General features: G+C 38.7%; 1 protein-coding gene across 6 annotated transcripts; it reads left to right on the plus strand.

Annotated features, from left to right (window-relative positions):
• The first annotated feature begins 12207 nt into the window (after positions 1–12207).
• LOC106946671 (uncharacterized) lies at positions 12208–17487 on the plus strand. Of its 6 annotated transcripts, none has more exons than XM_015031184.1 (14): positions 12208–12829; positions 12988–13097; positions 13476–13604; positions 13687–13741; positions 13843–13914; positions 14001–14073; positions 14767–14793; positions 14961–15032; positions 15110–15172; positions 15479–15535; positions 15626–15688; positions 16023–16091; positions 16385–16484; positions 16581–17487. In XM_015031184.1, exons 1-14 carry the CDS (start codon positions 12754–12756, stop codon positions 16623–16625), a joined length of 1011 nt encoding a protein of 336 aa, XP_014886670.1. In that variant the 5' UTR covers positions 12208–12753; the 3' UTR covers positions 16626–17487. The 6 variants fall into 6 exon arrangements, with proteins under 6 accessions (XP_014886670.1, XP_014886669.1, XP_014886672.1 ...); XM_015031183.1 differs by having other exon boundaries at positions 12209–12829; positions 13995–14073; XM_015031186.1 differs by having other exon boundaries at positions 12209–12829; positions 13861–13914.
• Positions 17488–17569: the final 82 nt, after the last annotated feature.

The following is a 17569-nucleotide window of genomic DNA, read 5'->3' on the forward strand; positions in this document are numbered from 1 at the left end:
CAAGACAAGGATGTGATAGAGCACAATCTAACGCAAGCTTATACATCTTGACATACTCATTCACATGCTGACACGTTCACACACCCGTGAAATTCAACAGGCTCATACGGCGGTACGTAAAACCTGCCCAGTGAAAAGAATCAATATTTCAGATATTTTTTATATGAATATAAGATATATACATATTCCACAAGATGATTTTATAAGCTGCTAATGTTAAACTTTTTTTTTCTTTTTTTGTTTTTTTTTTTTCCAAAATGAGGAGGGTTTTAGAGTTTGCATTGGCTTTCAGAGCACATCTAATCACTCTTTGATCACGAGTGATCCATGGGAAAATACCAGCCTCCTCTTTATTTTTATGCTTCTTTGTTCAACTGGGAAAATATCGACCAGCAGCTTTGAACGTAGAGCACCGCACCACTTCAGATGTGAAGAGCGCTTTGCACAAGTCAGCAGAACTAGCAGAGATGACCAACGAGCACTTGCTTAAGTGTGGGACCATCTTTACCTCCGGTGCTACGATGGGCCACTTTCCACCTCAGGCTGCCTGGCATCACCTCGACTAAACAATTCCCAGTGTGTTTGCAATACAGTACAATACAATACAATGTTATCGTTCTCGTAGAAGTAGCCAAGTTGGTTTTGGCTCTTCTTCTGCAACACCACTTTTTTTGTACTAACCACTTTTCTCAGAAGGTGGAGGCTTGACTGAATTTTTTGTAACCTCTGACTTTTGCCCCCGGACTCCAATCTCTAAGCTGCACCTTGATTTATGCCACTGAGACAGGAGACGTTGCTCTCCTGTATATCAAAATTAATAGCACTTGACCGTAGATAACCTTCTAATTATAATCTATGTTAAATGTTTTATTACAACTGAATAATCAGTGTTTATTATTCTTAACTTCAAACTCATACTATGATTTTGTCTTAAGATTCTAATTGTGCAAACTGTATGTAAATAGCTGTCATTTTATGAACCACACAGAATTTTAAAAGTATTAGTTCCAAGTCTTGGACAGATTTTACTTGTTTGTGTAAGTGTATGTACAGGTGCAGAGTGTCGCTCTCGTGCCTTTTGTAACAACTAGACTGAGCCACAGTTATTATCACAAAGCTATACGTGTTGCGTTCCCAGTTATTGTTATTTGTTTATGTCTATATCTGTGAATGCCGCACAGGCAGAAATAACCACTGTACTCAAAAAAAAAAAAAAAAAGGAAAAAAATCCCAACCAAACCATTAAAGTGAATGTCAACAGTTTTCAACTTTTCCTGCTGTCTCTTATTTTTGGAAGAAGGAAATGTGAAGCACAATTTTCTTTCCCATGTCTGCCTGCTGTATTGTTGCAAAATACGGTGTTAGGCAAAATACAATGGGCCAATCAGAAACGGCAAATCAGAATCCTTTTCAAAACAAACAAAAAACACTGTTAGCAAGAAAACCAGTTAATATGACAGAAAAACAAATTTAAATCAACCTTATTTACAAAAACACTTCATATAGACAGGTTTACAGAGATTAAAAACAAGACAAGCCAGTAGAAACACACAAGAAATTAAGAATTTAAGCTTGATAAAAAGTAAAGATTTAGTCAATTATAAGCGGTTTGATACTCTGGAAGCTGCATAGATTAGCAAGGAAATTAATGTTTTATCAAGGTTTAGAAAGTTGCAGCAATTTTGCAGTTTTAAGTCTATTTGTATTGTCACTGCTGCTTAATTCATGTGGTGTAATAATTGAAAACATATTAGAAAACATGATTGATTTCTGCAATTCAGTTTAAAAGTGAAATAAATCTTCATGTGTGTAAATTTATTAGACACAAAGTGAAAATATCTGAAGGATTTCTGTTGATGTTAACGGTTGCTTACAGTTAATAAAAAAATCTCATATGCAGAGAGAGAAGAACATTCAAACCCCACACAGAAATGATCTGAGCAAGATTTGCTGCTGTGTAAATAATATTTATTTTCTTATTTATAAAAATAGTTTTGGTTATTGACATTTTTCTGGTTTAGTTCATGTCCCGTTGAGTTGTTCAAACTTCAACAATACTTGCCCGGTGGAGGCTCTCTTGGTTTTCTTGAGCATAACTGGTTTCAATCATTTATTTAATCATCTTAAAAGCTGTTTACTGGCTGATGGAAATTAGTCAGTAAACAGCTTTTAAATTACTTCCGTGCAGGAAGCTGCTTTCATGTTTTGGGGAACAAAACATAAAAGCAGAAGTGATAAGCGATATAGCCATGTGTTAAGTTTAGAGCCTTGTACTCCACTTCTGTTTGCAGTTTTCTTTATCTGGACTCCCTCTCTTTCCTTCACACCCTTCCTTGCTCTGCCCCTTCCCTGCACTTCTTTTAAAGTGCAGTGGAGCACGATGGGCTGTTTCGGGGGGGGGTCATGCTACCATGGAGATGCTTAGCGCGACACAGGTTAGGACGTTTGAGGCATTTTCTTTCATTTCTTTCTTTTTTTTTTCTCCCCCCTCACCACTTTCTCTCTCCAGTTCACTTCCAAGCATACTGGGGGAGAATAAAAAGCAGCCCAGATCAAACAAAGAGAGCAAAAAGAGGAGGAAGGAGGGCCCCGGTAATGGCTCTGTGAGTGTAACGCTAAACTAAGGGTGAACCAGTAATGACGGGAAAAAGTCCTGGAGCGTGTGGCAGAACAGATGGAAGTATACAGCGCATCCCAAAAGGCGCTGTGCTTTTTATTGAGACAGTATGTGAGACTAACCAAAGGTATACTGGATGATTGTGGAGGGTTTATTTTACAAATAGGATTTTTGGAGAGTGCTGAGTGCATTTTTATTTATTTTTTATTTTTATTGCTCGGTGTGTTTTTAGGGTAGCGTCTCTACCAAATTTGCACCTGTGCCCAGTCTTCATTGCAAAACAGCATAAGCTCATTTAAAATGTGTAGGGAGCCTGTGTTGATCTTGAATGTTCATCTTGCTGTACTTTTATTAAAGTTATTGCTTCACTGAAAGGCGAACCTCTGCTTCAGCTTAACATTCACAATGGAGATGTGTTTAGGGCGATGAACATAGAGCTGGGTTTGTTTGTTTGTCTGAATAGTTTTGCAAGGCCTTGCAGATCAGGTGGGGAGCTGCTGAGTTCACAGGGTAAGAATGTGATCATGGCTGTTTTCTTTCATAATGTTGTTACTACGGTGACACGTCTCATTCCTGTGCATATGCCCATGCTTGTGTGACAGGTACCCGTCTTTCTGCGTCCGCCTCTCTCTCTTTCTCTGCCTGTTATTGTGTGTGTGAATGAGCAGAGTGAGACGAAGGCTCCACATAGGCACATAGCTCACACACCCTGTCAGACGTCTCGTTTGCTCTGTGAGTGGCAGGCGTCTTGCTCAAAACCCCGTGGCCCGTCTCAAAACAAATGGGAATCAACAAGCAGGGGCAGATTCTCCCATGTTTAGATTACCGAGGTCGAGTCAGAAGGGTCTCGCTATTTGCTCCGCTCTGATTGTGCACACAAGAGCAGTGGCCTTCCATTGTGGTCATTTAAAATGAGGAGGTGGGGACAAGGAGGGTGCTATTTGAACTCTAATCTCCACAGGTGAAAGACATTTATTTCTGCATGCTTCGCTGTAAAATAAAATTAAAGCTGCCTCCTTATACAATACCTTTGGGGAATTCCTCGATAAGATTAGAACTGCGCGAAGCGGCACAGACGCAGAAATACCGAGTCGGACTCTGGAGCTGATTGAGATCAGCGCAGATAAGTTTTGGGGGAAAGGCACGTAGCTCACCGCCACATCTGCATGTCTGAGGACGACGGGAACACCTGGATATGAGATGCTTTTTGTCTAAGAAAGATAACGCTGAGGAATTTGCAGATTATCTACATTCAGTTTTCCACACAGTTTGACAGAGTGCACACACACATACACACACACACACACACACACACACACACACACTGCAACAAATCTTAGCTTACCACAACTAATAATAGATGTATTTGTCCTTCATAAAGTAGCAGCTTTTCACTTTGTGTATTCAAGCCACTGGCGACTTAGCCACTGGAGGTATGCTGGCCTCTCGTCCAGCTGTAGTCCAATGCTTAATAGAATTAAAACGGATTAAAGGCTTTTTAAGCACGCCCAAGTTCTGGCTCTTCGCTGTTGGTGTATTTTAAATCTCCCAAAGTACTGACAGTCAGAAAGCTCATTAACGGCAGCTATTAGGACTGGACAGGGGTAATTTGTGTCCTAATACAAGTTTGTGACCCAGGATTTCAACAATTCTTCTTCCCTTGTCTCTGATTATTAGGGATTAGGATGTGCTGACTCAAAGAGAAAGAGAAAGATGAAAGATCACTTCAGGAAGTCAAAATGCTAACCTTGTGGCAAAAGAAAAATATCATTATTTATTTATCTGGAGAGATTTAACTCATTTATTTATTATAAACTTGTAAATAAGTGGGGACTTTTAATGCTATACAGTACTGTATTAATGCAGTTTAGAAAATTTTCACATTTTTATAACTTCAAATTTGTGTTTTACTGGAATTTTATATGAAAGACAAATTGTGAAAAGGATTCAGGGTTTTCAAACAATTTTACCTGATTGCTAAATCCACTAAAGAGAATCATCCCCATAGAATGATGCATCCACCACCATGTTCCAGAGTGATAACAGCGTTTTTAGGAAAGTATGTAACTTCAGAAAGTACTTCCTAAGTGTAGATTCAAATTGCAGATTACTCTGGGCTCATGGTGTTGAAAGAGACCCTCCCACCCCCCCATTACAACCAACAGGACATTGGGGATATTGCCCGCAAAACCAGACAAAACATGGAGACACAAGACATTTCGGTTTAACTCACTTGTGTAAAATGCAGGCTGCTTCACCTCACATTTATCAACACACATCTACCACTTAGTGTCTTCCACAAATCAGTGAGGATTTAGGTACTGGTTCATTTTCAGAAGCCAGGGTCGGGCTGGCACAGGTTACATTGGTTTTCAAAGCTGCAACTGATCAATTATGTCACTTTGTTGAGATTAAGAAGCACCACATCTGATTCTTAAAGCTAAACCTGAAGCTTAATCTCAAGGTTTTCTTAAGCTGCTCACGAGTGGTTGACAACGTCAACCGACACTGTTACTGTCAAAGAACAGCTTCAGTTTTTATGAGAGTAAAGGGGCTGAAAACCAAAGCACATCACACTTCCCTATTGTAAAAAAGCAGGAAACATACAATTTTGCACCTCTTTTTTTAAGTTACAGGCCACAGTTTACTTCCTCCCCCATCTCCAAGGTGGCTGTGGCATGCTCTGTTTTGCATCTCCATCGGGTTCTTTCAACAGGCGCTCTGATGAAGCTGGTTTTGTAGCCGCTGTGTAGCCACAATGCGTTACGCAGGGAACAAGCTGGATTCAGTCAAGTTTCAGGAAATCCTTGGATAGAATATCATGGAACTGTGGGAAAGCAGAAACTCGAGCATCCTGTCCAAACAGGACAGAAAGTCCACCAAGGCTTAGCTGAAGTCCTGGAAAACTCCAGATTAGTCATTCGCTTGAAGTTTAGCGAATCGGTGACATTTCTAAAGTAGCGTTTGTGGCACACAAATCAAAGTATGTCAATGAATCAGAGGTCTTAACTCATGAGGAATAAGTTAATATTCCTTACATTACCGCCAGTAGCTGGTTTCAGGCTATGAATCAGGTGTGGAGCAGGTCATAAGCTCAGAAAAGTTCTCTGTTACTAAAAGTATTTGGTTTGAAGCAGTTGAATAATTCTGAGACTACAGTAATAATTAAACATGACAGTTTGTGTTTGTTTTGGAGAAACGACTTTGAAGTATGAGTAATTTTGGATGTGCTGTGCTATTTAAGCCGCTCTTGCTTGATTTAGAAAGAAGTTAGTTTGTGTATTTTGCCATTAAGCCTAATTTGCAGTGTCATCTTAGGTGTGCCCGTAACAGTGTTGAGCTGTCTGCAGACAGCATCACTACACAAATGGAAATACTGCTGCTAGCTGCAATGCTTCAACCGCTTAAAAAGTACACTGCAGGACAGATTTAAATATGTCATAAGTTGCAATAACAGGCTGAACCGCGCCTTTCTTTAGAACACATCTGTTAAGTTGTTAGATTGTGTCGTACATGTTTACAAAATATGACCAAAGAGACGCAACCATCTGCCAAAATGCTTAGAACCGCCATTGTTCAGCTTCCTGCTGCAGGAAAGTGTCACCAGTTGAACACTTTGCCATCTGGAACCCACACAAACAGACTAACAAGGTGATAACAAGTCAGTGCCTGTTAAACAATAAATTTTAAGTTTTCTTAAAATATAAATTATGGTGTTGATGTGTTGTTGGGTGGTTGTAAAAAGTTGCTTTCTTCTGGCATATTCGATGCTACATAAATCATATTCACATAACCAAGAGTTTTTTAATGTCATGCATTCACCTTTGGAAGGATTAATGTGTTGAAAAGGTTGCATTAGGTTTGTCTGATAAGAGCTCACAACACAGTGTGTTTCTTTTAGCGTCAAGCTGAGGGGTTTAGCGCAGCTTGAGCTTACTTACCTGCGCCTTGTCTAAATAGAAAACGAACCATTCCCTCCCAACCTCCTCGCCCTGTTAACCACGAAACAATATAAATACTGTTCACGTTCAGAAACCTTTCCAAGAAATTACAAACCTGACATATAAAGTTGTGACTCATAATCATGGCAAGTCCTGTGGACTTTAACATGGCGTGAGTAAAACAAGTTTATTTATCAGGAAATAAACAAGAGACGTTGTCAGTAGAGATACCAGACCGTTTTGTTCTTGTCATGCAGGCATAGCCAAATAAGAGATATTTACTGTGCGTTGAGGCATAACCTCCAAAATCTTTGTAATGAAAATATCAGTCAAGACGTGTGAGGTGGGAGCTGTATCCTGGGTTCCAAGGTCAACAAGCTGAACCTCCTGCAGCCCACTGTTTCACGCGTGGTGGTAATATAATAGTGACAGGACACTCAGGCAGTGTGTTAGCCCATGCCGGGGAAACAAGAAAACACACAACTTATCAATTAAAAAGCTGGAGTGTGTATGCTGCACACATGTTGGGCCTGAGGAGTTGTTTTGACTGCCAATGCAGAGCTCAAAGAATCAACAGTTTGTGCAAAACCTACAGGATATGTTAAGAACATGACGTTTGTTTACAAGGAGTCTTCAGATACAAATCCCTGCAAAATGTTTAAACCCTTTGAACTTTTTTTTTTCTCAATTTGTAACGTTGGAAGCAAAAACTTTAGGGTCTTTTCTTTGAATTTTGCAGGATAACACAAAGTAGCCTTACAGCTACAACATTGCCCTCCATCACTTTGGATGGAGGAACATTCGTTTTAATACCTGGTCACACATTGTCAATTGGATCTTAGTCTGGACTTTGACTGGGCCATTTCTGACATTGAACTGCAGCTCTAACTGTTTAGTCTCATTTTTAGCTTCTTCTTTGTATTTAACTCCATTCATCTTCCCACCAACTCTGACTCTTCCCTGTGTCTTGTGAAGAATTCCCCCAGCATGCTGCTGCCATCACCATGTTTCACTGTGAGGACGTTTTGTTCAGAGTGGTGTGCAGCGTGACTTATCCACCACACATAATATTTTTGCTTGCAACCAGGATTTTGTATTCTGAAAACCTTGAGGTGTGCAGCCATAAATGCCAGAATGCCACAAATAAACATTTGTTTTACTCATGAAGCCATTAATTAAAGGAATATGGCACATTTTGTATTCCATGATGTGTATTTAATGTGCATGTAAGTGTGCTTTTAGCTAATCTTAAATACTTCAATGAGAACGGACACAGCAGAAAACTGTTACTTCTTATTAGCAAAATTATACGAAGTATTTAGCAGCATTATTTACAATCCCCCCCTCCCAGTGAAGTTGTCAAATAACAGTATCTATTTTCATCCTTGTCTCTTGCGTTATTTGTCTCTTAGTGTTTCTTTAGAGTAAATTATATTCCCTTTGCTTTGGTTATGTAAGACACCAACTCTGTCAGCACCCTGTTTATAAAAGATCGATGGTAGTCGTGACAAGTGAATCCTCAACAACTCGCTCTTTGTGTCTGCCCTTTAATTATCCTTTACGTTGGTTTTGTTGACAGGTAATGATCATGGCAGTTGAAAATCTAGAAGAATGATGGCACTGGCAGGGAGAAGGGAACCACATACCTGGTTACCTGTCTAGACACAGAGCAGTTGGGGGGGGGACAGTTCCTGACAAATTGACTCAAGTTTGTTGCAAATTAGTGTTGCTTACAGGGGCCTGATAGGTGTTAGGAATTACATGAAACTGTCGGCCCTGTCCTGAAACCTAGACACCCAAAAGTGTACGCTTCCGTTGAAGACATTAACCAACTCACCTGTGTGTTCTTGCTACACATAAGAAGGGCTGCTGTGAAAATCACCTGCCGACCTGTTGGTTGGACTTAGAAAAAGTAGCCTGAACGCTGCTGTTGTGTTTCCTGCTTTCTCCCTTTGTTGGTTTTGCAGGTGACTGTTCCACACATCACTCAGCTTTAAGACTTTTTTTGTTTATTTAAAATGATGCGTTCAAGTGTGAACAGCTACGCCGGGGCTGCCATAACAACACATGACGCTGACAGACGCGCTTAAGCCTTACATTCTCCACTGCAACTCTTCGTCCAGCCGGACGCTCGTCAGGCTTTTCTCAGGACTCTGTTGCAAAACAGAGAGAACATTGCATGCAAGGAGCAACCTCATAAACAAAATCAGCCAGTTGGGTAATTTGATTTGAATTTCTTGCATACTTTCTCAGGAGCACACCAACAGCGAAGCACATGCTACTGCTTGTAAAAGCGGCTGTTTGTGTGAATCGGTTGCGTTGTGTGAGCTGTCGCATAGGTATGAGCATGCAGCATTCGCTCCACATATGAGGCACAGGGAAGAACACAAGGGAGTTTGTCAAAAAGAAACTCATTGTTTCTTGGGTATTATCCTTCACAAAGCATGGTTTAATCGGAGAGGAAGGGTTGCTGTAACAAGACACGCTGGACCTGGTTTTACCCGGCCGTGTGCTGGGACTTGGAACATCAGGAGGGAAAACAGTGAAGAGAGCAGAAAGGAGAAACACACAGGGAAAAAGAGAGCAAAGAGAAGACAAAGTGGAGTGGGAGAGAAATTGGGAGAGGAGCCAGAAGAGAGATGAAGTACACAGATAAAAACAGAAGTTGAATTTGAGGCCATGTTTCAAACGGAGAGCTTTGTTTTCTGACAGAGATCCCTCTCAGGAGATGGAGCTGGAAAACAGATTATAGTAATAAAAGCCATCCAAGTTGCACAATGTGCACCTCAGCACCATGTGAACTGGAGCTGTTGTGCATCAAGCTGTACTGTGCTGTGACAGAGCCGTAAAAGCTTAATGAAGCCTCACTGAAGCTTTCTGTTTGAACGTTCATATACATTCTCTCAGGTAGATGGCTGCAAACATCTGTCAGAAATTTTAATATTTAGCTTTTGGAAGAGACTCGCTTTTGTTTATTAGCTTTCTTTTTATAGGAAATTCACAGGGGGATCAAGTTGCTGCGCTCAGATGAAGCAGGCTCTATATAAGGGAGCTGTGGTTTCGAAAGAACTTTAAGATTTGTGAACAGCAGAAAATGCGGATGGGTTCAGGGCCATAATACTCTGAGAAACTCCTCGATTTACAATAAGTCCACAAGAGCTTCTACTCGAGCACCCGTGAAATTAAAACAGGCCCAACTTTGGTGATTTACATGTTCAGTTTTGTGGGTGCAGATGAACAAAAATGTCAGTGTGTGTTGGTGTTGGCATGCTTTTCTCTGCTGGCAGTGGGTAGACGTCCTTTTGTGATCTCAAACTGTTAACATCGGGGGTTTTAGGTTTCCTAAGGAGCCAACTGGAGAGACTGGAGTTCTGCAGCCATCCCAGCACGATTTGCATTTCACTAAGCTCCGTTGGTCTGGTGCGCAGAATGACAAACGTCCATTCGTTGCCATTTAGCTTTATCTCCCCAACTGCCAAAAAAAACCACTCCAAATCCCAGTTTTGTCACTTTGAAGTTTTGAGAGATGGTTGAAAATGTGAAACACAGATTTAATGTTAGTTTTACTGTGCAAGCTGGAACAATTCTGGAACTTTTAGCGTAATACAGTTTCCTTAATCTAAAGAGAAGACTGCAACAAGGAACATTTTTTCAGATGTTTTTAGGGAATCTTCCAGTAACCTCTCACAACCTGCAAACTACTAATTTTACAATTAAGTTATGCATCGCCTAGGACTTATAAAATGAACCAACTTACCAAGTTTTATTTAACCCCCCTGGTTTTATATACAAATATTGTAAAGCAATGGTATCAGTGAAGGAGATGAAAGCTATTTAGCTATTTTGTTACATAAAGGTCAGCAGTTGTATGGATACACAGTGGAAAATGTGTTTTTACGCTGAAAGCTAAGTGCTAAATGAAGTTAATTTATTTAGAGCTTTTGTAGTCTCACTGACCATTCAAAGCACTTTGCACTACGCATCCAGTTGCATTCACAATCATGCACACATCCACACACAGACTTGGGGTGCAGTGCTTTACACAACTTCTCACAGAAGGAAGCTGGAAGCTTTAATATCCAGATTTCAAGACAAATATTGCATTGCAAAACTTTGCTTTTCCTCACTCATTTCATCACGTCAAACATAAAAACAATGTCGGGTTTGTGCAACAGTATGCACGGCTCTTTTCCATCACAAATGCTTTTGGTTAAACTCTAAAATGACGGTTTGAGAGCTGCATGGTTGCATTTATTTACGATCTGGGGTTTTGTTTTATCAGCGTTAGGCTGTCTTAATTTGTGGTGAAGCAATATTTTAGATGAGTGGTAAGCACCATATTTTGGGGTGAGACTTTAAACGATTTCAAAATGTTTGAGCTAAATCATCAAGTACTCGCATATAAAGTCTTACTTACTTATGTAAGCAAGACTAAACAAAACATTAGTGAATCTTACAAGGGATTTATGTGACCAACACAAAGTAGTGCATAATTGTGAAGTAAAAGTAAAATACTATCGAGTTTTTGAAGGTGTTTAAAAACTGAAATCTGACAAGTGTGCTGTGTGTTACGATTCATCCCTACAGGTCAGTTCTTAATGGACTAACCTTCTGGTGCAATCACAGCTCAGGGTTTTTTTTATTTATTTTTTTTTTGGCTATAAGTGCATCCAAAAAAACTGCAGTAACAGGTATTTTGTCTCAGTTATTTTTGCAGAGAAAAGGTCAATTAATTAGAGCTTTTCCCAAATATCTTGAGAAAAGCTCTAATTATTCTAGAGTTTTTCTCTAGAATAACTAGAGAAAAGCCAGAATAGCTTTTTAGAGTAGCTAGATTATTCTAGTTATTCTAAGATAACTAGAATTCTGATTATTCTAGAATAACTACGTGAGCTCTAGTTATTCTAGAGCTTTTCTTGTCAAAATAATTGTCCATTCCACTTTGTAAAATTGCTCGAACTTTAAACAGATTGAATCAATGATATCAATGTTCAAGTGTTGCTAGCGACTCTAAATTAGATTTAGGTTTGGACTTTGACTGGGCCACTCTCTCATCTGAACATCCTTTGATTTAAATTGTTCCATTTGATTTCTTTGTATAAATCAAGGCTGATGGAAAATAATCTTCTACCTCATGCTGAAATATTTTACAGTCTTTAAGGGATTTACCAAGTTTACCAACCCTCTAACCCTTAAATCAAATTACATCGACCCAAAATGGTTTCCCCTTACATGCACAACTGTTCGAATGTGGTCATCGTTTTTATACCTTTTCTTGCTGAATGATGATAAAATCATCGAGAAAGGAGAACACATTTCTTTGACCTTCATCACTTGAATTATTTATGCCCATGTAAGACGGACACTTGGCATTAGCATTTGGAAGCCTATTTCTGATATGTCCTTGTTATCATTATTATTAGAAGAAGGTAAAAGAGAAAGCTGGAGGAACTGAGTGGAAGAAGCCCATGTTGTCAAGGAGACAGAAAGAAGCCCATACTGAGTTACACAGATTGTCTTCTGTCTTTTCTCAGCGGACCAGAAAAGATGCAATCTAAGTGAAGCGTACTGGACCTTAGCAACTTCTCCTCTATCTTTGCTGTGAGCACATGTACTCGTGGGTGTGTTTCTGGAAAAAAAAGAATGGACACTGGACTCAACGAGTACTAAGAGTTAACCATTCCTAAATTTTGGAAGGAATATCTACTGACCACACATGTTTCCCTGAAGGGTGTAGAAATACAAACACAACATCAACTGAATCATTATTGATTTAGGTTTGTCCTTCTATCTGATAAAACACAAGCATATACAATCCGTTCTGCTTAACAAGGTATGTAAGCAGCCACAGGGTTTATATCTTTGACCTTGTTTCTATGCCACTGACCCACATGACAAGGGCCTCCCCTTGTGTCTGGTGTGCAAAACAGCAAGAGGATTAGGAAGCCTGCTGTCAAAATATCAGCAGCGTAAAACTTCTCTTTACACATACCAGTGTAAGTTTTCAGTTAAGTTCTTTCTGGGATTCATCTTCTTGGTGATCTGCTATCTGTGTAAAACTGTGCTGTCATTCCTGACCAAGAATGGATCATTTCTAAAGGTGGCAGTAACACCACCCTTCAGGTGGTTACAGAAAACAGACGAGGAAGAAATTTTTCACTTCCTGATGAAACGTTTGGGTGTTCAGAAGTAGACATGGCCTTTCGAATGTTTAACATGATCTCTGTCCTAATCTTGTTCGTACGTATCCTACAGATATATGCGGCATCAGGTAAGAGTTGGAACTTCAGAAATGTTGAAATTACTTCAGATATAATCTGGTTTTGATTTGTTTGTTGTTTGATAAGGTAACAATTCCTACTGCGTCACCAGAGTACTTCCTGTTTTTTATTCTGGCTTTTTCTTGACCATTTATTTGGTTTCTTACAGAATGCTTATTAAAAACCATAATGTGTTCTGAAATCCGTGTTGCTGAGGGTTTTAGATATGAACACGAATGCCCACAAGGAAGCGAAATTTCAATTGAAGGAACCGATAAGGTGCGTCTGTGTGTCTTTCAGCTCCATTTCAGTCCATAGTTCTGATTTAAATATTACTTTTGCCAGAAATATTGTAATCTTTATCAATTCTTGAAAGAGAAAGTGAAAACTACACCCGGTTGAGCTCCTTGTATATAATGGAATACAGTTTAACCCTTAAGTTCTCATGATGACCTCATTAGCCCATTGACTTACCTGTAATGTTTTTGAGGATGACAGTTAAGGGGTTAAAATGTGGCTCTGAGGTTGCAGACTTTTTAGGCTTGAATCATTGTGAAGCAGTTTGTAATTTTAATATTTATGACAGGTGCTACATGAATAAATTTACTGACTTACTCTGTTACTTAGTTGAAAGTAGTTTTTTTTTGTTTTTTACAGATGAATTTTGGTTTTGCTGATCTACGCGAACAGGTGTTTCGCTTTGTGCCACCAGTAGTGAAAATGGATAACCATTCAGTGATCACAGAAGACTGCCAGGATTTTAAGACTTCATGCACACATCTTACTGTAAGTTAATTTTAATCATAGTTTTTAAGAATGGGGAGTAAATATCCTAAGGTCTCTCAAAATTAAGTTTATTTTTCTACAGGAAAACCTCGAAAAACTTGCCGGAGAAAAGTGTGTGAATTTCAAATCCATCCCTGGTGAGATCCAAAGAAATACTTTTTATTAACATCAAAGTTCTGTGAAAGACTATTACTATAGGAAAATAATTATAAACATACAACTTCTTAAACTTCTCAAGAAGAGAAATTTCCACCAGGCAATCCTAGTGTGAGTCCTCCCCCACCAAGCCAGGGTCAAAGCAACCTTACATGTGAGTGAAAGCAAAACATCTGACTTTGTGTTTCCTCTTTTGATCTGTTCAACATTTTGCCCCTTAACTTTCTCTGTCACCGATAGGGATTGCAGCTCTGGTGGTCCTACTTGTTGTCTTTGGACTAATCTCATACTTCTGCTGGAAAAAACATAAGGGGTGAGTCAATTTCTTTTTTGCATATCTAAATCGGTAAATTCAGTAAGTTTTTATTTACAAAAGAAGATCTTTATTTTTTCAAGTATTTCCATTGTCTTAGCATTACAAATGTAACACTTGTAGTAGCCTCCTGAAGGCCATAAATTACAAATTCTATTAGAAATTAGCATTTCAGTTTCAGGTCAAATTATGAAGTCATGTCTTTTTTTTTTTTAACTAAACAGTCAAAACATTACAAAACATATCAAAGCGTTTCATATCTAAGTTTTATTTTCATGCCCATGCTCAGGTTTCAGTGAGGAAAAATACCCCTTGCTGCTCCCAGTTTTTTTTTCCTTTCGGGCCTTAATTCATTCTCACTTCTATTAGAATTCTCCTTGAGAACTGCCATCTTGAATCACCGCCGCTGCCATCTGTACTGGATGTCAAGGGAAAATTACTTCCAAATGGCTGCTGTGTTGATCTCACTGCATAAAATACATTTAGAATAAATACAAGTAGGCACAGGAGTTGGACTTTTTTCTCTTTTTTTTTTCATTTTAACCTGTAGATCATAAAAACCAAATGTCGATGTTAAAAATTGAGGAGATGGGCCCTAACTGAATTCACTCATTCATATATTTACAACCTAGTGGTAATAAATGATTGGTGAATTTCCTTAAGGAATCAACAAAACTTTGTGATCTCTTTCAGAGGTGGGATATTCAAGTGTCTCCAAAAGTAAGTCTTATTCTTAGCATGTTTCGCCACTTTTGTTTAAATTTAAGAAATATACTACAATCGGTAAGCTGTAGTTACTTAAGAAAGGGAATTTCTATCTTTAAATTGAGTTACATCCCTTGCAAAAGTTAATTCGGTTAATGTGAATGCTTTTCAACTCCTCTTAGAAACCAAGAAGGAAGTGGATTCCCAATGGTTCCAGGAGCAGACGTAGAGGGACAAAACAACGCTGACGTCAGGTAAGCTGACCTTGGAAACTACTTTCAGAGGAGATCAGTGAAGGTAGAAACTCACGTGTTTATTCTGGACATTACAGGAATGGAAAAGATCCACATGGATGTGGTGAAAGTGACCGAGACACGCTTCGAAGTGCTATGAGGTTAGACTGATGCCTTTGCAGTTGACCCCTTTTTTCTTACCTTGTTTGTCAGGATTGACAGAGAGTGTCTGTAAGCTCATAAACATCACGGAGTCTGGACTTTAATCTGCTAAAAGCTATCGATTCTTTAGGTGATGCCAAAGTTCCTCAGATTCCCGTTCCTGAAAAGGTTCACTTAACTCAAAAGGGATTATTAAAATTAGTCGCATTTGCAATCTGGTTTCAACTGATGTGTCGCTTTACCTGCACAGCTTCTGAACGAGCCTTTGACGCATTGCTAAATTCTGTTTAATATCTGTATTGTAGTGTAAACAAGGGATCTCCCGACACCACCACTCCATCCGACCACAACCCAATGAACGGGTGCGCTTTAAATACCATAATGTGTTTATTATTGATTCCTTTATTTATAGCTCGACAGCCTGACCTGAAAATAACTACTGTGTGTGTCAGCTGTAGGAACATGAACGAGGAGCCAGGAGGAATAAACGGAACTAAAGGAAGAGGAAAGAAGAGGTATGTTTTAAGTGAACAGACACCGTTAACATCTATAAATGCTGGAAAATGTAAATATGTCCAACTATTATTTCACTGCGGCTCAGAGTGCGACAGTCAGAGAAACGCAAGTGAGCCACAAAGGAATAAGTTTAGCTGTGTGTGAGAGGGAAAAAAAAAATAACAGAGTGTGAAACAGAATGAAAAGCAAAACAAGATAAAATAGTCGACCATGATGAACAAATCTGAAACGTTTTTGATGTGGTCAAACAAAGTGACCTGTTGTTCTCACACCTTGTTGTGTTTCTGTTTCTGCCTGATAAATGATAATCGCCGACCACCTCGCCGTGATCAGGGAGCTGCATGGCGGAGGGGCTGCTGCTCATCATCGCGCTGAAGAACAACCGCTGCTGCCAGATCAGCGGTGAGGCTGCCACTCGCCGTGTCGTCGCACCTTCAAATGTGTGACCAAAGAGAAACCTAGGACATGTGCCAGTTTTTAGTCTGCCACACATGTTTCTCTTCTTGATTTGGCCCTGCTGCTCCTCAAGATTCCAAGAGGGAAATTTAAGTGCTTCTCTCCACCCTGCCAGTATCACGCAGACTAGTTTAAACTTTTGAACTTCTTATCGCTGCTTAGAAAAATGCCGAATACCACATGTTGCTGTTATTTTTGCTGCATCTCAAATCTCAGTTGCATTTTGTGTTTATCTCCAGAACTGCCAATGGAGATTTCAACAGGTTTTCCGAAGACGTGGCTTTTGTGAACGAGCTTAGCTCCAACCAGGACCCAGTCAGCAGACCCTCTGCAACACCAGTAAGTCAAGAAATCTTTATATTAACGTTTTAATGTTAAAAGGTTCTTGTTTCGCTGTTGTTTCTAACTAAATGTTTTTTTAATTTTTTTCTGCAGGATGCTGACGTGGAGTCAACATACCCTGAAAAACCAACAAATTAATTATAATAGATAAATATGATATACTATATATGTATAATACATATTATTATTATTATTATTATTATTATTATTATTATTATTATTATTATTATTATTACTAATAATAATAATAACATCCCTGTCACTATGTGAGACACTTCCTGACATGACCTTTAGGCTTAAGTGCAGTTATTTCATAAATTTCACACACACACACACCTTTTGTCTACAAAAAAATCTTTAATAATAAAACAGATGTGTGTCAAATGTCTTGAAAACAAATTTAAGCATTCAAATGTGCTTGTTTCTATTATATTCGTAAGATTTGGAAATTATAACTATCTTAACAACCGTATCAGGTATCTTACCCTGGTTGTCATGGCAATTATCAGTATGATTTTCATGCAAGAAAATCTTGACTGCTGAACTTAACCAAAGGAGTGGGTGAACTACGTACATGTCAGGAATGTCCCACATATGAGGGCTAGAGAAAATCATGTGTTTCACTATATAAAACATATTATGAAAATGTATAGCTAAACTAAAGATATATTTAAAATAAGTATGTCGGTATTGTATTTCAGTTAAACCTAATCTCTTATATTCCTGACAGATTCGGGTAATCACATTTATTCTCAATAAGAGGAGTAATATTTTAGGTCCAGATTCTTGATATAAATCCAACAGGTACAGATTAGGGTGATGGCAGGGAGGCCCCCAATCTTAAAGACTTGGAGCTCCTCACCAAAAAGTAAATTGTAAAAATACCAGCAGAAAAAAGCCAAAAGTCTGGTCATGCAAAATATATATAAGAATGTCTTTGTTACTGTAACAGTTTTTTGAAATTGCAAATCACTTTTACAGGCTGTTATATATATATATATATATATATATATATATATATATATATATATATATATATATATATACATAAATATTAAAAATTAATAAAAAATCCCCTTATT

Source organism: Poecilia latipinna, unplaced genomic scaffold (genome assembly GCF_001443285.1).
Source record: "Poecilia latipinna isolate Pla-1442-1.1 unplaced genomic scaffold, P_latipinna-1.0 Scaffold200, whole genome shotgun sequence".
Lineage (NCBI taxonomy): Eukaryota > Metazoa > Chordata > Actinopteri > Cyprinodontiformes > Poeciliidae > Poecilia > Poecilia latipinna.

Excerpts from the sequence above, each read along its gene's own strand:
- LOC106946671 (XM_015031181.1), top strand. The coding sequence starts at position 12,754 with ATGGCCTTTCGAATGTTTAACATGATCTCTGTCCTAATCTTGTTCGTA. Across the intron at positions 13,605-13,686 it reads CTTCATGCACACATCTTACT|GAAAACCTCGAAAAACTTGC; the intron begins GTAAGTTAATTT and ends ATTTTTCTACAG. Across the intron at positions 16,092-16,384 it reads CCGCTGCTGCCAGATCAGCG|AACTGCCAATGGAGATTTCA; the intron begins GTGAGGCTGCCA and ends GTTTATCTCCAG.